Below are 22,438 nucleotides of genomic sequence, written 5' to 3'. Positions count from 1 at the left end.
TAAGGGTGTGCAAAGCCCATCGAAGTTTCATCATTTTAGTCGGCCCTCTCCCCTATCCTGATCCAATGTGAAAGAACCGAATCCTCATTGCACAAATTCCCAAAATATCAGCGTTTTCATATCTCAGGAATCTGTAAGAAAGGGATGGTAAGAGGGTAACTTAGAACAGTCAGTCCTTTGATGTCTGGCAGTATCCAAAAGTGTGTAGGTGCGTTGCTCCACTGTCTTTTCCACAAACTGTTAATTTGTCTGAAGTTCTGCTCCTATTAAAGCAAACTATTGGAAACTACTCTTAAGAGAGAAAAAAATACAACTTTCAATCGCAAAATACTCCTCAGTTATTTTTTCAGTGTAGCTTACTTCTTTTTTTTAAAAGTTTTTGGAAAAACATGACACATCTACCATACGTTTTCCTCTTATTACAACTAAGCTATGAATAGTACCTGTCATGGTTTTGACTAGATGGTAAAAAAGACAGTGATGTTTAAAATGGTAAATGATGAACTCCTCGGAAGAGGCATCTGAGAATCTTTAGAGAGTTATTACATTTTACACTGATGGGCCCTTTCTGTGGCTTCTGATTTTTTCAGTCGCCCTGAAATTGCAATATTAAATAAATGTGATGAGAAGTATTCCTGGTTGGTTTAGTTTATGTTCAGTAATGAGCTTTAAATGTGATTATCTTTGAATTTTCTTAGCATTTTCCTAAGGTTCTTTTCTAGGTTTATTTTTATCCATAACTGAAAATGTCTGCTATAAAACCAGTTTTGGTTGCAGAGAGGCAATAACGTGCTTACCTGCTAATATGTTGATAAAACCTAATCTTTAGCTGCCTGGAAATAATTTAGGATATCACCTGTTTTCTCACTATCCACAGCGCTATGGTATCTAACACGTGTGCTTCACTTTGCAAGTACGGTTTAAAGGTCTCATGTCATAAAATACAACCTCAGCAGGTACTCCAAAACATGAGTTGCTGTTTCACGGGCAGTCTCAAACGTATAAAGTAAACGCTAACCTTTATGCGAAAGGAAAAGTAGCGTTTGCATTAATGGCAAACAGTAATCCATCTACAAACGCAACTTCACACGATACTGACATTTCTCCGAAATTCAGCGTCAGACGCCTTCTTTTTCGGGTGAAGCGATCTGCCAAATCTAAATTGGATTGCAGTTTTGCAGATGAAGTGCAGACTTTTTATGAGCCTTCGCCCTAGTTGTTTCTCCGTCTTTTTCACCTATTAATTACCTTTTCTGGTGGAGATACGAAAGTATTTCAGCATTTGAGGTGCGTATGCTATTCTTGTGAAAGACACGCACGGCTGAGAGAGAAGGAAGCAGCGTCAATTACTCTTGTTAGATTCAGAGGAGCAGTTATGAGAACTAAGTATATTTTGTCCCATCCCCACGAAAATAGTTCAATGGAAATCTTCCCCCTGAGTTCAATTGGCTTTGAATTCAGGCATAAGCACTAAAAATAACAAGCTTTTTCAAGAGCAGAGAAACTAGCGAAGCTTTGTGTCCTGTGCCCCCAGCACCGTACCTTTGCAACAATCCCGGCTCCGCATTTGGCATCCCTTGTTCCCATCTCCCATCGCAGCACCTACATTTTACCTCTGCAGTCCTTTCCTCCCGAGGTCTTTCCTAATCACCCTGCAAGTCTCCTCTGTATCTCTTAATTAGCAGAGAGGAGGTGGGCTGGTTTTGCTGAGGCTGTTTCTGAGCTACATGCATGCTGACTGGCCCAGTCAGCGAGCCAGAGGGAATAGATGACTGCTGACCTCACATTTTTACTTAATGAGGCACTAATTTAGATCGCTCTCCCCTTGTCTAGTCACTGCTTCTCATGAAACTTGTCGGAATGAAATCAAGTTTGATCCCTCTGCTACTTTGTCAGATGCATTGGAGAACGAAAACAGGTTCCTACATTGATACGGCGAAGCAGGCAGACAGCGTGATGCCTATCTCTTTCTTATGAAAAAAAAAAAAAAAAAAAGAAGCTAAAATAAGTGAGAAAAGTTTAAAAGGGTATTCTAGGATTTTACCAAAGCGTTACTTGTGACTGCTGCCTGTGAAGAACCTCTGTAACTTCTGTCTCCTGTTTGTATTTGTTAGGCTGCTGTTTGTAAATATTCACCTTTACGCAGTGAATCCCTCTGATTATGACTGACAAAAAAGTGTGCAGTCTTCTGTCTTGAATGGTCCGGTGTGCAAGGATGTCTCATGTTTCTGTGATCAGTTTGCATCTGCTGGTTTAATGGTCATTCCTTACAGTCAAACATATCCACAACGTTGGCTGCCTCAACTGCTCACTAAGGCTTGTGGTCACAGCATAGAAAACAGAATTAATTTGGTCTTTTGACCACGGAGAGATGGGGTGGCCTGAAAAATGGGCGAGATTTGCTGCTATGCCTCCGCCTGCAGCGAAGGGGAGCTCCTTGGTGGCCTTGGGCTGTCCGGTGTGGAGCTTGTTGAGGGTCACAGCCGTGCCGATGGCACCCGGGCTGCGAGAAGCCTCCTCAGGCAGGTGTTTGCGTGTGCTTCGGCATTCCTGGGAATCGGACCCGTGCTCCCACTGCCCGGCCTCCCTCCCCTTTCCTGAGAGGCTTTGCAATCCTGTCCTTTTCCAGCAGCAGCACACAAGCTGTAAAGGGAACAGGCGCCGGACTGGGGGGTCCCCATGTCTGTGAGGGGCTCCGTGGCCACCAGCAGCTTGTCCTGAGCCGGGTCTCGTGTCGCTAAAACTTCCAGACCCATTAATGGGTGTTGGTGAGGTCCCGTTAGTGTAAACCATGTGCGGGTAAAGGTCTCTCTTTGTCTAAATCCTGTTCTGTTAGCTAAGCCTAACGCAGATATGACATGCATCCTGCAAGGCAAGCTCTTCAGAGGGATGCTTTGAGGTTCTCCGTTTATTTACTGATTTACTTCCCTGAGGACTGCTAGTAAGTAAACACGTATTTATGTCTTTATTTTCTTTTTTTATCTCTGGGGGACCGGCTCACGTCGAGTTCGGGTTATTGGGAGCGTAAGCGATCCCTGCCTGCTGGCAGGGTGCAGGAGGCGGGGTACGGCTCCTAGTGGGGGGATGCGCCCTGTCGCAGCTGGAACATTTGTTGGCCGTTTCAGCAGAGACTGAAAGTTGAAGAAGCACCGCGTGTGAGCAAACTTGCTGTCTTAAGAGATGCTCGTTGTCTGCTGCAGGTGAAGCACGCTTACGGATAAACGTACGTGTCTGTTCTTTAGGTACGCAAAGGCGTTAGTAGGCAGGGGATTCTCCTGAGCATCTTCAAATGAAAATGAGATGTACTTAAAAATGCAAGTTATAGTTGTGCTGTGAGCTGTGAGCAGCTTCCTAGGTCTGAGCCATGGATAAAATGATGAAATAAGAAAGAAGTCAGAATAAAAACAAATCTGGCCCAAAAGATACAGAATGAGGCCCACTACACGTTGCTGTTATTTGCATACTACAAAGGGAGGACTAATTTCTGCAAAAGAGAGAGGAAGAATGAAGAACTATATTTTCTGTACTGCAGTATGTTTTTTCACATACCCCAGTGATCTGGGGTGGGATTTTTGAGTGCAATGGGAGTTTGTGATCCCCACGTAAGGTTAGAGTTCATCCTTTGTTCTGGCAATAAATTACATACACTGTGTAAATTAGAAGCTGTTTGGCACGTAAGGATTAAAGAGTACCTTCAGGCAGACTTGAAGGAGCATCCCCAGGCAAACCCGTGCTGCTCCTCTGCCAGCTGGTGCGGTTCCCAAAGACGGGAGAGCTAACCCGGGGAAAAACCAGTGACAACTTGTGCTGGCCCCACGAGCTGACCTTGCTCCCTGCAGGGGACGGAGCCATGCCAGCGCTGGGGAAGTGGTGGGGCTGAGGTGGGGCCGGGCAGCGCTGGAGGCTGCGTTCTCCCTCTGCGTTACAGCAAGAGGGTCAGCGGGCTCAGGCGTCCCCCGATCCAGCACCCCAGGGCTGTACCTCCCTGACACGGCTCCTTCCTTGGGTCCTCCTTCTCCAGGGAGTGCTTGTAGCAGTGGTGAAATCGCCGCAGCTCCCCGTGCCGCTCAGCTGGAGCGGCAGGAGAAGGCAAGAGGCTCCATCGCAAAGTTCCCTCGAGGCTGAAGCCCCGTGAGGCCGGCACGGCTTTTGACGTGTTTCTTTTCATTTGCATAAAATAGCTTCTCGCAAACGCCAACAGCATCAGGAAAAGAGGACACCAATGATAACATCACCATATTCACCAGGATCTTGGACGGTCTGCTGGACGGCTACGACAACCGACTGCGCCCGGGACTGGGAGGTAGGTAACGTGTTCGCTCTGGCCGGTCCCCCGCTGTGTGGGACCATCGTCTGCGTGATGCCCTCCTGAATGGGTACCTGCTCTCGGCATGGGCCTTGATGAGGGAGTTGTGTTTCCTTAGCTAAATGAAGCCCAGAAAGAAGATTTGTCTCCTGGCAAACAGGGCACAATACAAAGGCCCCCGAAAGTCTTCTTCTTTCAGTCATTGAGGTCATTTGAGGTTGGGTTAGGAGAGCGCATGTGATGCATTTTTTCTGTAATTGAATACAGTTTGGGTTTCTTTTCTTTCCAGTACTCCCTAAGGTGAGCGAGACAGGGTGCTAGCAGGTTGCTGCAAAGTTCCCTCACTGGTCAGCATGTATAAAATTACACTGGTGATGAAAATCTCCGTTGAAAACAGATCCCCGAACCATCCATTTTTAGACAGCTACAGCAAATCTGTATTGATATGTCATTTTGATAACCTCTACAGCAGCTATTTTAAAACCATAACATGTGAATAGTTGCTTGCCATCCTAACCTTGTTGAGCCCTCCTTCAGCTCTCTATCCCCCAGATTTCTCTCATCTTCTCCCCATGTGTAAACCATCTGTTATGTTTCTTCCTGGCCCTTTTATAATCTGGCTACCCCCACCCCTTCCTCTTGTGAGACCAACACATTGCTTTCATCCTTTTCTCTCCTTCTCCTCTCACTTTACACAGAGATGCTTGAAAATAGGGCTCCATGCTCCTATCTTATGTAACAAACTTCTGAAATTTCTGCCCTTAAATTAAATTAGTCCTGGATTTGAAAAGACGCCAGAAGGGCTTAGAGTCTTGAGGGTCGACTTAATTTCACCTAACTTTGGACATCTATAATATAGATGTCTGAAATTGGGCATATCATCTGAGCCAGCGGAGGGGAATAGGTCCTTCCAAGGAACACTTCACCTTATCCTATAGTAGTATCAAATATGTGCTGGCAGTGTGCACTTACAGCCCAGAAAGCCAACTGGGCTGCATCAAAAGCAGCGTGGCCAGCAGGTCGAGGGAGGTGATTCTTCCCCTCTGCTCTGCTCTCATGAGACCCCACCTGGAGTACTGTGTCCAGCTCTGGAGCCCCCAACATAAGGAGAACATGGACCTCTTGGAGTGAGTCCAGAGGAGAGCCACGACGATGATAGAGCGCTGGAGCACCTCTCCTATGAGGAGAGGCTGAAAGAGTTGGGGCTGTTCAGCCTGGAGAAGAGAAGGCTCCAGGGAGACCTTATTGCGGCCTTCCAGTACCTAAAGGGGGCCTACAGGAGAGCTGGGGAGGGACTCTTTATCAGGGTGTGTAGTGATAAGATGAGGGGTAACGGTTTTAAACTGGAAGAGGGTAGATTTAGATTAGATATTAGGAAGAAATTCTTTACTGTGAGAGTGGTGAGGCACTGGAACAGGTTGCCCAGAGAAGCTGTGGATGCCCCATCCCTAGAAGTGTTCAAGGTTGGATGGGGCTTTGAGCAACCCGGTCTAGTGGAAGGTGTCCCTGTCCATGGCAGGGGGGTGGAATGAGATGATCTTTAAGGTCCGTTCCAACCCAAACCATTCCCTGATTCTATGACCTATGATCAAAACCTGTTAGTCAGAGGAATTGCACCCTTGAAGGGCCTGTTTCTTTCCACTAATTATAAGAGAGCCTGAGCTCCCAAAGGTTGACAGCTGCATTTGATCAGGGATGAAATTGCTCCTCAAAACATCTTAATTTCAAGCTTTTGGGGATTTTTCAGTGATTCAGAAATTGTTAATAGAGAAATGCTTCACAAGCCCGTATTTGCATCTTAAAGCAATTACTAATGCAGAGCCTGTATTTGTTCCAGAGAGAATAACTCAGGTGAAAACAGACATCTATGTTACGAGTTTTGGTCCTGTGTCAGACACAGAAATGGTAAGTTTGAGCAGGTGGCTGCCAAGTCCATTGTATTCACTTTGCTAAAGTCATTTTTGGAACCGTCGCTTCTATTCAGATCCCGCAATACCTCGACTGTTTCTTTGTGCCAGGAATACACCATTGATGTTTTTTTCCGACAAAGCTGGAAAGACGAAAGGCTGCGATTCAAAGGACCTATGCAACGCCTCCCTCTTAACAACCTGCTCGCCAGCAAGATTTGGACCCCGGACACTTTTTTCCACAATGGCAAGAAGTCTATTGCTCACAACATGACAACCCCAAACAAACTTCTGCGCCTGGAGGATGACGGCACTCTGCTGTATACCATGAGGTAATAACCGGGATCGATTTCTTCTGATGCCAATTCCCAGCTAGTTCTACAAATACTTGGGGGGAGCGTCACTTCCCCCACTCCTAGTAGAGCCGGGCAACCAGTCTTTCACACGTATTTGTGTGAATATCAAGAAAAATGGAAAACATAATCGCTGCCTACAAGTACCAATTAATTTGTAGCTTCTGAATACTGCTAGTGCTTAAATATTTCCTTTGATTAAATGGAAGGCATATTCTCAACAGATTTGATGATTCAGTCCAGCTTTTTTCTGAAGATCTGTTCTCTCTCACTGTTTGTATTTGCAGCTGCAGTGCTGATTGCAGGAGAACTGTCTCCAAGGCCAGAAACTGAGATCTTGTTCTGGGGCAGTACATCTTGAACCCTTGGAGCTTTTATTGTTCTTTTTTTTTGGATTTCTCTAATAGTGCTAAAAGGCAAATCGTCATAGGGAAACATGAAATAAGCTAGCAGCACTGTGAAGCTGCTTTAGCGAGTACTTTCCTGAAAACAAAGCTGGCACTTTATATTGGCAGAGAAGCGAATTGGGGTGTCAGATCTTCAGGGTCATGCTCCTCATCTGATTAGAGGGTACTGTCAAGCTTCATCAATGCATAACCTAGATATAAGATATAATATCGGTGATGTTAGAGGATCGTCTGAAATTCTTCTCAGGCCAAATGCCACATCAGTGTACGGCAATTTGCTTATTAAAGGTAATTAGCCTGTAGTAATTAAGACCGCCATCTATCTTCGACAGGGTTTTCTCCCAGAGCGTAGTCATATGGACAACGCTCGGCAAAGAGATGAAAGGAGAAACCTACTGAGCAACAAAGTGTTATTCTGAGCTCTTGCGCACGAGCCCGGGGTGGTGCCTGGGACCCAGCAAAGCGCTCGGGAGCCCGAGGTTAGGCGCTGAGACGCCCGGCTTTGCAGCGGGCAGCCCCCAACGAAGGGAAGGGGGGAGCTGGGCTCCCGCCGGCGCCCCGTCCGGCTGCAGGGACGGCTCTGCGGGACATGGCCGGCAGCCGCCCGGTGCCGCACGTTGGGAGGGCGAACCCCCCAGCTCGCTCCAGGGGCCCAGTGGTTAAGACTTGTTGGGGCTCAAGGGGATTACAGTTTTTGTATGCAGGCACCTGGAGCTCCCCCGGTTTTATTTCGGGTGTTTGCGACCTGTTGTATATATTTATTTGTTTTGGCCCTAGCCTTAAGTCCCCACTTCTGAAAGGCAGAGAGATCTAGGAGAAGTAAGGTATCCTTACGTAAGTCGTTACAGCTTTAGAGCATCGCAGTTGTAACTGCACTAGTGCTAAAAAGACTTAGATATGATAGAGATCGTGTTTGAATGAAGGAAAAGACCCTCTCGTTTTCTCTTCTGCTATGCGTATTGGCTGTTCTTACTAGCCCCAAGCTAGTGATCTCCATGATAAGAAGCTCACGAAACAATACGAGGATACACATACTCGCTTAAATGAATGAAAGTCAGAATAACTACGGGAGAAACCTGTATTTCACAAAAATACTGGTAATGCTGGCCTTGAAACCAGTCTCACTGCCGCTAAGACTACACTAGTACCACTCCAGAGACTGCTGCAGAGGCAATTCCCGATTATCCGTGTAAATTACTCGTGTAGGTAAAGCCCAGCCCAGGCTAGCGGTCAGCCTGGAGCAAAACATCACGTGGTGTGGCGGATTCACAGCCGGCGCGTTATTCCTGTGCAAGCACGGGGTTTTGTAGGGTTAAAGAAAATGCAGGGAAGCACCGATTCATGAGGCAACGATGAGCTGAGCCACCCGAGGTAGCGCAGCGAGACCCGGGTGAGCAAGGCCAAGGTGAGCTCGCTGCCGAATCTGAGTTACTCTGTGGAGGTGTCTCTCCTGCGACCATGGCGGTGTTGTCACATTAGGTGCCACGGGCTATAGCTATCTTGAGGCAAAGACAGTGCCCTGCTCAGCATACGCAGCTGGAGAAAAATTTGGGTTTGACACAGGCTTTCTCATCGTCCCACTCAGTCTCTTTTCCCCTGGTTTGGGGATTTTTGTGTTTTTTTTTTTTTTTTGTAGGCTACAGAGAGACACAGAAAGCTTTTGTAACCTAAAAAACATGCAACATAACTTTTTTTTTTGGTAGAGTATTGTGCGTGGGTGTGCATGTGTGTGGAAATGAATTCCCACTAACCATGCTGTATGCGATAAGAAATGGAGCGCAAAACTTTTAAAATAGCTTGCCTTCCACTATTGCAAGTAATGACTTTAAAAATAAAAGAGCGTCTCTGCTATTCTGTTTAACCACAAGTCAGGAGACTGCTTTTCTAAGGCGCACGGAGGTGGGCTACTTTCGGGACAGCAGTTTTTCCTGACGGGCATTCCCGCGGCGCGAGCGAGCCATGCTCTGCCGCGGGGTGGCTCGAGGATCCCGCCCCAACCTGTGCAGAGGTGGCTGTGACAGGCAGCCAGCCCCGTCAGCTGCCTTCACACGTCCCGACAAAGGTAACGGCTCCGCAGCACTACCTGCCATGGCTTAACGTGAGAAGATAAGATAAGGCGGCATTGGGCTTTTTGAGGGGAGAGCTGCTCGTCTCGGTGGCGGTGCGCTGGTTGAAGGTACTGGGTCTTAGCCGGGGCTTGAGCCCCGTCTCCTGTATCTCCCGTCAGGCTTACTCGGTTCTCAGGATCTGCGGATGTGGAGACAACCCTCTGTTAGCTCTGCATTCCCCTCGTTTCCAAGGAGGAATTGCGAGTTTCCCAGACTGTACGTAGGAGTAATGCGTGCGGGGAGGATTGGACCCTCTGTCATTGACAGAGATGCCGGAATTGCTTTTGCAACCTCGCATCTGGCTGCCTGAATGAAGAGGAGGGAAGCAGCCGAGCCGACGCTGACCTTCCATCTTATTTGACTTCCAAATATACCGAGTATGATCAGCTGAGCGAACTTCCAGCTTTAGCACTTGTCAGTACATACGTTCTCACGATACACGTGTTTACTTATAAAGAAAAATGTACTCCTCGCATATTGCGTTTGATGATATGTTGTCTAGGTCGGAAGTTGATGGGATACATGTTGCCAGGGAAATCTAATAAATGGGCTTCTCTATCCGTGCAGTATTGAAACCCTTCTGCATGACTATAGGAACACAACATGCTCTTTGCACAGATTTCAGAGGCAGCAGCGTTCTCTGCAGGGAACAACTTAATAATTCTGATTGGCTTTGGTTTGGTAGGCCTTATTTGTTTAATTTCGCTAATGTGGTTTACAAATGATACACTGCTGAATTGAATGTTGCAAATTCTGTTTCTGCCCCTAGAGGGGAGTATTGTCCGTATCTCCACTTCCAAATGATTTTTTTTTTTTTTTTTAAGTGAAAGCACTGTGGTATAAAAGCACTAGCAAATATACTTCATATTTCCCTAATCTGTATAGAAAATAGCTTCGTGAATGGAGGCAAAAAAGAAAAAAAGAAAGATTCTTTCCCTTTAAAAACTTGAATTTATCTTATCTGATAAATAAATGTTGTAAAAAGCATAAAGCTCGTTTGTTCCATGAAACTGTTCTGAAAAATGGGGACAGTGGTTTAAGCAACATTTTCAGGCTAAGAGAACCAACATGTCTCAGTGAATTGCATTTTTTTACTCAGTGGGATTTGGCTGTAAAGACACAAGTGCTGATAAACTTGGCTGTAGCATGCCAGAAAAAAAAGCTGCGAGTCTGCCTTTTTTTTTTTTTTTTTTTTTTGCTAGAACTTGTATGAAGTAGAGCATGGTCACTAGAGCTAAACCTTTGGACCATAAATGAACTTTTGGCCAGCAGTTCGTAGCGAATTTTTGATGATTTTCCATCAGCTTATACGTAGTGAAAAATCTTTTTGTGTCATCACAAGGGCTCCTTGGAGCCCTGCTCTCACCATCATTTTGAAAGGACCCCAAGCCACTAGGGCTACCAGGCATCTGATATAATTTGGGACTTTAACTATGATGCGGTCATACATCTGAAGAGTGTATGTACAAACAGATGTGCCCCGTGTTATTACGGCAGCTGAAGGTTGCCAGAGATCCTGGGAGTGTTTACAGTCGAATCTGTGCCATTAATCTGCAAATGCATAATGTATCTGCTGGAGACTGCAGACATTTGTCAGCGTGGTGCTAAGAAACTGCACGTTTTTAGTACGGCCCTGAAATACAGTTATCTGTCGCTCCTGGAAGACGTTTAAAATTCAGCAGTGTGTAGGATGGCGATCCACTTGATGGCAGCATAGCCCCGCTGCCTGCTCTTCAGTAGCCACCGCGCTACCGGCTTAGCTAGGCTGAACGGATTGTTTCTTCCATTAGCGCTGAGCGTTAAAATTGCCTGTGCAAGTGTACGCCTGTCCTGGGTGCATGGTAGCGCAAAGCCTGCTCCTCCGTGAGGCACCTCATTAGCAAGCTAATCATCTTCTGCTGTAGATCTATTGACTGTGAAAGCAGTTGACTGGAAGATAGTGCTGCTGCTTTCAAGACTTCCATTGGGAAAGCCAGGTTTTGGTTGCTCGGGTTTGTTGAGGGAAACTTGTTCTGTGAAAAATGTGTGGGTTCTTAAGTGCTGACTTTGCCAGAAGGCAGCCTTTCCCAGGTGCAGGTTTGCTCCTGTGGCCCTGAGCGAGGAGTGACCGGCAAATCTACGCTTTAAAATGAACCCTTAATTTTCAATCAGCCAGCTGTCTAGATGGGAACGCTTCTGTTCAATTTGAATATGTGGTTCATATTTCAAAGGGAAGATTTCGTTTATGCAACCGTTTATATTTACAGAAAGGGATCTGGCAATGCTTTTGGGTATTGTATAAATATTACAAAACTAATTAGGAGCTATCAAGCCGTACAAATACGCATTTTCTTTCCCCGTGTTACACTTGCTGCTTTTTCTTTCATATTCAAGCTTCAAACTGCCTGAAGCTGGAAGAAAAAAATAATTATTTCTTCACATTGGGCTGAGTCTTGCAGAGTGATGAAAAACTGCCGTGGTGGCAAGGACTCTCAGCTGCTTTTCATCAACTCAGATTTTGACAGAGCAAGAGAAAATAGGGATATACAAAGTGAAGGGCCCTTCCCTGAGGATAGCAGCAGGATTCTTGTTTTAACACCAAGCCTATCGGTTCCCGTCTCTCTCCTTTGATTGCACATTGCCCCATTTCTCAAAAGTTGTCCTTCAAGGAACTGAGATTTGTTGTTTTGAAAAATCCATGGCTGAAGTTCCCCCCGGGGAGAGAAAGGCATCAGAGAAGACTGTGGTGTAATACATTCAAAACGGGCAATTATGACCTGCCCAAATATAGTCCCTATGTAGAGTGCATGACAATAGCCTATTCTGCTGATAATAAAAGTGGGCAGAGCCCCGCAGAGATCTCCATCACAGAGACGGGAACTCGCACAGCAAGGGCAGAATTGATTAAAAGACAAAACCCAAACCAGAACCAGCCCGTCCTTGGATGAGGGAGATGCTTGCCTGGACTTGGAGGGGTTACAGAAGGTCCAACTCCAGTTCCAGGTCTGCGCTGAGCACAGAGGCGGACCCAACTTTCCCTTGGAGTCAGCTGGTACAATTTCGGCCAGATTCACTTGTGCTCCCCCCATGTTATAAGGATGAACCAGGAGGGCTGACCTGATGTCCCAGGTGTGCACAGAGGGGATGGGGTGACAGAACAGAAACAGGAGGGAAGCAGTGCCCCGATGGGAACCCCCAAGCACCCCCAGGAAAGCACCGCTGTGTTGGTGACTCTGTCTTTGCCCAAATCTGCAGACGGGTGCCAGCTTCTTCATCTGGGGACTTTGGAAGTACCTGGTAGATGCTGAAGAACCGTTATGGCTACACTATCTTTTTTTTTTTTTTTTTTTATGAGGGGAGGATAACATTAGAGTGCACTCCCTAGTCATTTCACTGAGACCGAAATGAAAATCTTCATCTGCCTAATCGGAAGTACCATCCCCTGAAGCACATTTATGTTTGTGCTGAAACATCAGACTGCCAATGAGTAATCTAAAATACGCTGTGGTAGAGCGCACCAGGCAGGATGGGTGGGATTCACCTCAGCTAATTTTACTCATCTATAATGTTGATGGCTGCAGCTAAGCCTCTTGGCTTAGCATTGCTCCCAGTGCAGGGGAGAGGCTTTCTTAAGGAGTTAGGTGTCTGCATTATTTCAGATGTCTGCTTTAGTATGAAAGGTGCTTATTTCTCTCCACTCATACTTTAGGGGGTTCCTGTTTTTTTCACAGTGGTAGAAAAAGGAGCATAGGGTAACTGCTGTTAGTATTGATGTCTGTGTTTAGTCACGAGTCGCATCCTACTTACTTATTTGCATTGGTGTTTCCAACCCCCCTACTCATGTAGCCTGGAGATGGGTAGCGTGCCAGCCACCTAAAGCTATGGGATGCTCTGCCCAGCAGCTGGTCCTGTAGCTCTGTTTTGGAAGACTTGCACGGTTTCCTCTCCATGCAACATAGAACCCAAGGTTGTGCAAGCACAGCACATGTGGGCACACTTAAATTGGGTTCAGTCCTCCACTTTTGTCTAGGAAGGACAGAATATAGTGCGCCTTAGGAGGTGCTTAAGAAACGTGAAGGAGTTGCAATCCTGCCTTTGCTTGTTTAGATGAAGGAAAGAGCCCACAGAACGTTGGTGAGGAAAGGGGTGTCTAGCGAGGGATGCCAGAGGCCAGCTAGCTGCTGGTGGGTGCCGGGTACCTGTGGCTGAGTCGAGAGTGGAGGATCAGGAAGACACATTGAGGGCTTAGGTGAGAGATGGTTTTGCAAGAAATGGGGGTAGAAGGGTTTTGGAGAGCAGGATACTTGGTACTGATGATAGTCAGTCAGGAATAACTAAAAAGTACTGCAGGTTGGGATACAGATATCTGAAGCATTCAAAAAGTAAAAGTGTGTATGTGAGGAATAAAGGGCTTAGGGAGGCTGGAGAGCAGCTCCAAGCTGCTTCAGAAAAGGAGACGGGAAGGGTCTGATCTAAGATGCTTCAGAAACATCTTATCAGATGAACATATTATGGTGGAGTGAGAAATTAATGCCGGATCGTGTTATACCACAGTTACACTGTAGGAAATTCTTGGTAATTTGCTCTTCTCTGAAGGCTTTATCAAATCAAAATACTAATGTAGCTGAGTAAAGTCATCCAATGGTCATGGGTAGGGATAGTCTTCGTTGTCCCATTCCATTCCTTTCTACTTGGCTTCTTCAGCCTTTCTGCAGGAAAATGTCTTGGTGAGATGGTGCAGATGAAAATATGTGCATGGCTTGCCATTTAATGAGTACTCCCCTGGCAGTGCCTGTTTCTAGTCTTTTGTCTACTCAGTTCTGTAGAAGCCTTAAGACATTGCCTTTGGACATCTCAGTTACTTCCTAAAAGATCTTATTATGTGTTGGTTGGTGAGAAGCTCAACGGGAGGCGGCAATGCGCGATCGCAGCCCAGAAGGCCAACCGTATTCTGGGCTGCATCAAAAGCAGCGTGACCAGAAGGTCAAGGGGAGTGATTCTGCCCCTCTGCTCTGCTCTGGTGAGACCCCATGTGGAGTACTGCGTCCAGCTCTGGAGCCCTCTACATAAGAAGAACATGGACCTGTTGGAGTGAGTACAGAGGAGGACCACAACGATGATCAGAGCGCTGGAGCACCTGTCCTATGAGGAGAGGCTGAGAGAGTTGGGGTTGTTCAGCCTGGAGAAGAGAAGGCTCCGGGGAGACCTTATAGCAGCCTTCCAGTATCTGAAGGGGGACAACAAGAAAGCTGGAGAGGGACTTTTTACAAGGGCATGTAGTAATAGGATGAGGGGTAATGGCTTCAAACTAGAAGATTTAAAATAGATACTAGGAAAAAATGTTTCACTTTGAGGGTAGTAAAGCACTGGAACAAATTGCCCAGAGAAGTTGTGGATGCCCCATCCCTGGAAGTATTCAAAGCCAGACCGGATGGGGCTTTGGGCAACCTGGTCTAGTGGAAGGTGTCCCTGCCCATGGCAGGGGGGTTGGAACTAGATGATCTGTAAGGTCCCTTCCAACCTAAACTATTCTGTGATTCCATGATTATATTGGTGTTCAGCGTGACTTACACCATTTCTTACCCTTAAATTAAAATTTCCTGAAACCACATACACAAATTTATACCTTACAGTCATGTTTATATAATTCAAAAAATTTCAAACTTATTTCTATTTGGTTGCTCTAAATGATGAAGCAAGTCTTTTTCACCAGGCTCTAGCTAAAATCCTGAAGTTGTGTCCATTATATGCACTATATCCAGTATAAAAGCTTAGGAAGAATTTCTGCAAGCAAGGCTGGCTTTCCTTTTGCATACTCCTGTCAAGAATTTCAGCCAGGAAACTTTGGGACCAGAAGGGATGTTAAAACCCTGGATTATTTTAATGGCTCAGTCAGACTCCATAAGGTTGTCTCATTGCTCCACAGTCATCTCTTCAGTGGCAAATGCACTCGTGTGTCCTGTCCGTGTAAAAAAAATACTATGTTTTGACTTGGAGATTCAGCTAAAAGATAAGGAAAATTAGCAAAACCTCCTTAGTCAAAATAATAAATACCTACTATGTTTTTGCTGTTAACTGTGCATCTTAAAAATATCAGTTAGGCAAATTGATTTCAGCACCAATTAAACTCAAACCGCTATCTCTAGTTTTCCTCAGTCCAGTGGTAGAATATGGTAGAATATGTATCTCACCCGTTCTACCTGCTTTTGCTTTTCTGTCTCTTCTGAAGGTGTCACCGAGGTGACCTGATGCGGAGGTGTAGGCACAGCTCCGTCATCTCTGTTTGTGTGCAAGAGCACAGGGGTGCATGTCCTGGGGGAAATAGTACCCCACTGATCTTGATAGGAACACGGAGCTCCCATCCAGCTGCAAAACCGTGTCTTCATCCTGGGGAAATCTGGCTGGAGAGAAGGAGCCGAGTACGTTGTTGAACATGGTTTAGCACGGGGACGGTCAAATGTCAGCCCTTCCTTCTCTCAGGTTGCCCTGTAGCAAAGAGGTGGTTACGCTGTAGCAGATGCTGTGGTGGTGGTATAAATAGCAAACAGATGGTAAATTGAGGCCTGTTTAATGACTGTGTGTGGTGTGAAACAGCTGAGGGATCAGAGGGCTCTTGCCCTGGAGTGGCGAGCACCTGCAGCCTGACCCTTCACCTGGCACTTCACGGCTGTATTGATCAGGAGCATGTGGCTTTTCGGAAGCAAGGCAAAAAAACCCAGATAATAACGTCCTGCTTGGATGGCTGAATAACCTCCTCCATGTACCAGTAGGGGTACATACAAATAGGTGTGTGCACGTTGTCCTGGGAAAGAGCATGTCATCGGATCGCTTGAGGCATGGCCCTTTCACACAGAGGTGTGGAGGAGCATTGAAGTTACACAAAAGGCAGGAGATCTGGATGAGAGGTGACCTAGGAGGTGGACTTAGAAATGTGAGGTGAATAAGAAGAGCCTGGGGTTAAATGCGAGCGGCTGAAAGGAAACTGGTGAGATGTTTTGGACCTCTAGATCGTTCGTCTGAACTGTGGAAAATAACCAAGGATTTCAGCTCTGTATTTAGGGTTGCCAGATCATAATCTCTGCTACCTACCCTCCTGTGTCTGTGCATCCCAGTCTAGATGTGAGAGAGCCCAAATGGGCTGGTACTACCCATCTGGTGCCCCCGTCCCTTATTGCTTTCTAAATCCAGCTCATTTTTCTCTGTAGAAAATACTGTGGGCAGTTTTGAGCCTGCCCATACAAAAATAAAGGCTTTGTGAACTGAAAGGAAGGAATAGGATGGCTGTGCAGCCAGGTAGCCCTCATCCAAGGGGGAATGTGTGCCATACTGACAGGCGGAAATGGAGGAACAAAAGCCCCTTTGGCCCGTCAGAAAACCTGCACTGATCAAATTGTCTAACAGGTGGCATCCAAATTGGAGGATGGGTGGACTGTGCCGTGTCCATCACAGTCCTTAGCCTCCATCACCTAGGGTGCCTGCAGGAGCTTTCTGTGCTGCCTTATCCCTCGCGTGCTTGGGTTTTCCCCCCCTGAAAGCAAGGGTTGGATGACTCCCTGTGTGGCCAGGTGGAACTGGGCACTGCCATCACCAGTGGGTTCTGTCAGTAGCTGGGACTGGCCTCTTGAGAGCCAAGGAGAAGCTCATAGTTCAGTCTTACACAGCACTTCTAGAACAAGTGTGTTTATTGCAGTTGGCACATAGTTGAACATACCACCAAAGGGCCATGTTGATGAGGGGGTCATAGTCAAAACATGTAGCATGTGCAGACTTGGGGAAATGTGTGGCATGGCATAATGAAATGTGGGCCGGTTGGGATGTTGTTTCCCAGTTTACCTGCATCAATAACTGCATCAGCTTCTTAGCATTGCTAGTACTAGTTAGGTTTTGGGGTTATAATTCAAGAATTTAGTAAAAATAGAAGCTACTGCAGAGGAGAGATTTGAAGGCCTTCCTCATGAGGTGTCAAGCAGAGTTCATCATGTATAAGGGACCAGCAAGGAGAGAAAGCTTGAAGAGGTTTTCGGTGAAACTGTCAAGTAGATGGGTGTGATGCTGTGCTATAGCATTTGTAGCTGCATTTGGTCTAAAGTTTCTTTAGGAGAGTAAGGTTTGCAGGCAGAGAACCTAAAGAAGGAGTTGACTGCCAAAAAGCTTGGGTTTTTTTACTACACCAGTAAGCCTGATAAGAAACAGAGTTTCTTCCAGCGAGCTTTATTTTGCTTATGGACTTCATTAGACAGCTTGTATGGCAAGGGTGGATAAGTATAAACTCCACCCATTGGTTTTATGCATATTAAAGAAATACTGGAGAATAAAAGGTATTACATCTATTATAAACATTTACCAGGAGCTAGAAATGTGATTCTTTCTACAACCCCCAAAGATCAGATAATTGAAGTGTCCTATTGGTTAATTTATTGGCTTTCTCCATTTTTCCTGTGTCTAGAGGCTGAACATCCTCCCCCCCGCCCCCATCTAAGAGTGTGCTCTGGGTATGCCAAGGTACTCCATATGCAGGGAGGTCGTTCCTATAGTGGCACAACTTTTGAGATCAATCCTGTCCACCTCAAATCTTCTCAGGATAACCTAGTCTTCAGCACAGTTAATCTAGGCAATTTAAGTCTGGTTTTCTCACTTCAGCATAAGCTATGCTAAGGATTTGGTTTGCTTAAAATGAGAATTTTGCTGTCAAGTACACCATGCATCTGAATTATGTATTCACAGCTCACAAAAACATCAGTAACTGAAGCTCTTAGTCTTCCGTAGTCCCTTCCCTGTGGCATTTTCAAAGCTCATTTCAGTGTCATATAAAGATAACACATCTCCGCATCATAGGGAAGTTGGGAAAGGGTAGTATTCTTGGCAGAGTGGTTATGAAGGAAAAGGGGGCTAAGATAAAAATTTCTGCAGACCACCTCGCTCCAGTTCCTAGCTTTAATTTCTGTTCTGTGTTCACTTTGTGTGGTGGATTCCAAGGAAATGAGCGTACAACCGGTGTTACAAATAAGAAGCAGTGTTGAACTGTCTCCACATCCCATGTAGTGGTGCAGGACAAGGCTCTGAGTCCTTATTTTGGCCTCTTATCCAACATGGTGATGGAGATTCACGAGCAAGGCAGTGTTTCAGTTACTGAGAATAATCACTTCTCTCCCCCTGAGAGAGCCCAGCCAGGAGCGGGTTTCAGGCTGACTCTTACAGCTGTCGATACCATGACTGAACGTGTATCCACATCCTAACACTTCTGTGCTGTGTTTAGGTGACCCACTATCACCACCATCAACAGGGTTTGTTAGGACTGTATGGGAGGTGCTTCAGAACCAAGAAAGGTCTTCACATATATATGTGTGTGTGTGTCTGTGTGTGTATATATATATATATGCTCATTTATACAGTACATTTACTTAAGGAACACAGGGAGACGTCAGTTCCCTTGGATTACACACTTACTGGGCTGGGGCCTGAAAACGCTCTTGCTTTAAAACCCTTTGAAAGGACTAACGGTTTGGTTATAGAAGTGTTCCCAAGTCATCACAGTGGGAGAATGGGTGAATAGTTGTGTCCTGAGTCAAGGCTAAATGAGTAATTTCACAAATCTAACAATGTGTTCACAGTTTGCAAAAAAAAAAAACCAACAACCCAAACCAGCAACCCTCTGTTATTCTGTTATCCACATGAGTGTGCAAGAGCGCATACTGGAGATGCCACAGGGGCTCAAATTGTTCTGCCGAGGTCCTGTCGGAGCAGGTACCCAGGGAAGCTCCTCCTGGAGTTGGTTCCTGAGGAGGGTCTGACCCAACCCTAAAGTCTCCCTTTTGCAGGATGCCAGCCAACCACTTGGCGTGGGGTATGGCTTGGGTAAGCCTGGATCCACCTAACTCTTTTTTGGCATGCTGGGGGCATGTTGAGATAGGTTTGAGATGAGTTTCAAGCCAGCGTTTTGCCTTTTTTTTAAGGAAAATGGTGATGGGTGGCCTCGTGCTGGGGAAGACGCTTTGGCTCTTCTGCATCTGTTCTGGCCCGAGCCCCACAGCGGGTACTGGTTGCCAGCACAGGCAGGGCCAAAGCACAGCATTAAAACCCCTCCCTTTAGTCAGGGACAAGGGCAGCGCACAGAAATAAACAACTAAGAAGACGTAGCTGGTTTGGGGATTAGGGCAAACGGGCAGAAGAATTTCCTGTCTCTCTGGACCCACTACCTCAGAGCCAACGAAACTTTCCTTGTGTCCCCTTCATCAGTAGCTCTTGTTATTCAACGCTTATCTTGAGTTAACTTCTCCCAAAAGCCGCTGATGACTCTGCCTTTCTGCTCCCTTCTCCTTCTAAAGCTCTCTGTTTTAATTTGTCTGCGTACTCAAGCTAGTAGCTGATAAGAAAGCCGTGTTTCTGCGGCTGGCTTTTGGCTCCCAGGGCAGGTGGCTGCCCTCACCTCCTGCCTGGCAGCTGCAGATAATACTCCGGAAAGTGTTTTCTGCACTTCCAGGGTAGCGGAGAGATGATAGCTTTGCTCAGTCTCCCCGCTCTTTTCCCACCGGTAAGAGCAGATGCTCCTTGCCATAAGGGAAATCATGGGAACAGCAGGGCGGTCCCTGCAGCCCCCTAAAACAGGCTCTTGTGGGACAGAGTGCCTTGTGCTCTCCTTGCAGCACACTTGCTGCAGATGTCTGGCTCCCAAACATCTGCCTTTATTTCCTCGTTGCATCCTTGACTTTAACACCTCCTTCTTCCCTCCCCCCCCCCCCCCCCCCCATTAAAAAGCAACGGCCTCTTGAAAGCATCGGCTTAATTCTCCAGTGGGGAACGGTTGAAGGTGACTTTTCTGGAGTGAAGAAGACTTGCTGCTTGAATTGCTGTGCTTTTCTTAGATGGGTATTCACTTACGTGTCTATATTTTCTTGAAACAGAACATCAGTAATCACTTTATGTTCTTAAAGTAAAGGCTATACATAATGAAGCTTTGATGAAACTTTCATGTACAATTATGGATGATAAGTGAAATAATTTGTAGACCTAGCTTCTTTTTTTTTTTCAGACAGTTAAGGTATGCTGTAGCATTTTGTTGGTTGATTAACATTTGGATAGCAGTGTAAGTATTTGGAGCATTATGAAAGTGAAATTTTGTCGTTAATAATAAATCAGCAGCTGTAACCAGGGTTTGTTACATATTTTGGGCGAATACCGGCCCCATTGAAGTCAGGGAGAATTTTACCATTAACTTCAATAAAATCAGGGTTTCATCCTCCCATTGTAAAGGACCTTTAACAGCCACTTATAATCTTGTCAAAAACTCTGTTTGAGTGAAACTAATCCCATAGGGCTTTTATTAAGACGGAATGATGGCGGAGGAGGGGAGCTTTTAAATGCTTCTGTTGGAAGGAACTGCAGTTTGAACAGTGCTTGTGCTGTGACACAAAAATCCCGGTTTGGAGACTGTCTCTAGCTGAGATAACTGTGCTGCAGTGAGCACAGCAAGATCCTTCTGGAGTCACCACGTTAAAAGGATTAGGCAAAGGCTGTTTCATATATGCATGCCAGGGCCTCCGTTCTCTTTTTCCAACAAATGCAAACTGGGAGTAATTTTGTTATAATCAGCTGTGTAAACTAGGGTACGCAAAGGGTACCTAAGCTTTAAGACAATGTTAAAAGCCAAAGTGTGCAAATATCACCCCAGGTGATATTTGAAGGAGCAGACCCAGATATCAATTTCTTTTGTGAATATGTGATGTGAGCTGCGATGTGAATATGTAGTTTGCGCTCTGCACCCAGGAGGGAATCCCCATGCAGTGACCTATGCTTCCAGCCCCCAGAGTGTGAGGCGGCTGCTGTGCTACTTTTTTTTTCCTGCATGCGGTAGAAAATCCAGTCTCTTTGAACCGGGAGTCAATTTAGTGACTCTGTTTTTCAGGCCCTCACCCAGTAATGGAAAACAGCTCCTGTTGAGCACAGAGCGCTCTGCAGAAATTCAGGGTACGGACATGTACGCGGTGTATCAGAACCCACGGCCAAGTCTTCTGTTGCGTTGCCCGTTACGAGACGCTTCGCATGCCTCGGCTAACGCACGCTTTATAAGAGGTAGCTAGGAGAGTATTCACTGAGCATTTTAAGTTTACACAGGAGGCTCAGCTGCGTACTTTTAAGAATAGCATGTAACAAATAGGTATAGCCGGTTCATTCGTTCAAGATGGCCAGACTAGGAGTGGCCCTAGGATGGAGGCACGGGAAAAGGAAAGGAGCATGTAGGTATCATTGATAACGAGCAAAAGGAGCTGCTTCATCCAAAGAATTCATGTTAACAAAAGGAAAGGCTGTACCCAAGCACATCTGCAGCTGCTGAACTCGGTTCTCCCTACCTCTGGGTTAGACCCAGAAGACTGCACCAGGCACCGCCCTTCGAAGGGATGCGCCGCCTTCTGCTAGATGAGGAATTCAGAGGGGACACAGGAGCAGCCGTGGCATCACCGGGGTTGTTGCGGCTTCTGACGCGGGTAGCGGCAGCCAGGTGCCCTCCAGCCTTATGTGCTAGCCTTTCATTTAAGAAAGGCAAAAATAATTTCTGGAGGATCTTAATTAAATTCCACTAGGTCACGGTCTCTCTGCACCTCATCTTCACTTCTCCACATTTACAGCTGAGGAATGTCTACAGTCTTCCTCGTTACACACAAGGGTTATTTCCAGAGATTCAGGCAGCAGGATACAATTCATAGGACAATCAGATGAAACAGAAGGTCTTATTCATAATTCTGCATTAAATCTTCCTTCACTTCCTGATTCCACAGCTGCTCTCTCGGTAAGATGGATGCAGGGATCCCCTCCTTTGGTGTTTGCAGATGACAACTATGTGTATTAAAATGTTGTCAAGCTGCAGCCTTTGAAACAACGTACTTGAACTGTTGGTAGACAAAGAGACAGGAGAATGGACGGCAGTAAAACACGCCAGCTTTCTTATGGCGCTTGGAGCAAGGTTTCTGAATTTATCAGGAAAATTAAATTTGCAGTACTTAGTACGGAAAATATAACGACACATTGAGGGATGGCAGCCTTGCTTTCAAGTGCCCATTAGAATGATTTTTATGAAAAGGATGCAGGTTCTGGGCAGGATGCTACTAGAACCAGCTTGTTAAATTCATCCATGTAGTGCTGTCAGTGACTGTGGCTTTGCTGGGTTTGGTGCCCAAGGGCAGTCTCCACTGCAGACAACTCTGTATTTTAGCGATTTTAAAATTTCTTTTACAAAAATAAACTCCCAAGATCAGTTTTGCCTAAGGGCAGGTATCTCAGGCCTCAGTAATTTCTTTTCTATATTGTAGACTTCCTGTCTGTTCTTACCAAATGATACGTTATCTCTGTTCTAAACTGGACTTTTTTTTTCTTTTACTTTATA

General features: G+C 46.0%; 2 protein-coding genes across 2 annotated transcripts in view; one reads left to right on the top strand and one right to left on the bottom strand.

Annotated features, from left to right (window-relative positions):
• Positions 1–22,438, top strand: part of GABRA5 (gamma-aminobutyric acid type A receptor subunit alpha5) — a gene marked incomplete at both ends in the record, with an annotated part of 55,300 nt that overhangs the window by 4,182 nt on the left and 28,680 nt on the right. Inside the window, 3 exons of the mRNA XM_082495477.1 lie at positions 4,182–4,303; positions 6,144–6,211; positions 6,325–6,545. Coding sequence (XP_082351603.1) covers positions 4,182–4,303; positions 6,144–6,211; positions 6,325–6,545 — 411 coding nt within the window. The remainder of the gene's footprint in view (positions 1–4,181; positions 4,304–6,143; positions 6,212–6,324; positions 6,546–22,438) is intronic.
• The window catches only part of GABRB3 (gamma-aminobutyric acid type A receptor subunit beta3), a gene marked incomplete at both ends in the record, with an annotated part of 200,300 nt that overhangs the window by 156,332 nt on the left and 21,530 nt on the right, over positions 1–22,438 (bottom strand). The window lies entirely within an intron of this gene.

Source organism: Vanellus vanellus (genome assembly GCF_965231255.1).
Source record: "Vanellus vanellus genome assembly, chromosome: 1".
In the NCBI taxonomy this organism is placed as follows: Eukaryota; Metazoa; Chordata; class Aves; order Charadriiformes; family Charadriidae; genus Vanellus; species Vanellus vanellus.
This window is presented reverse-complemented; position numbering and strand designations above follow the sequence as displayed.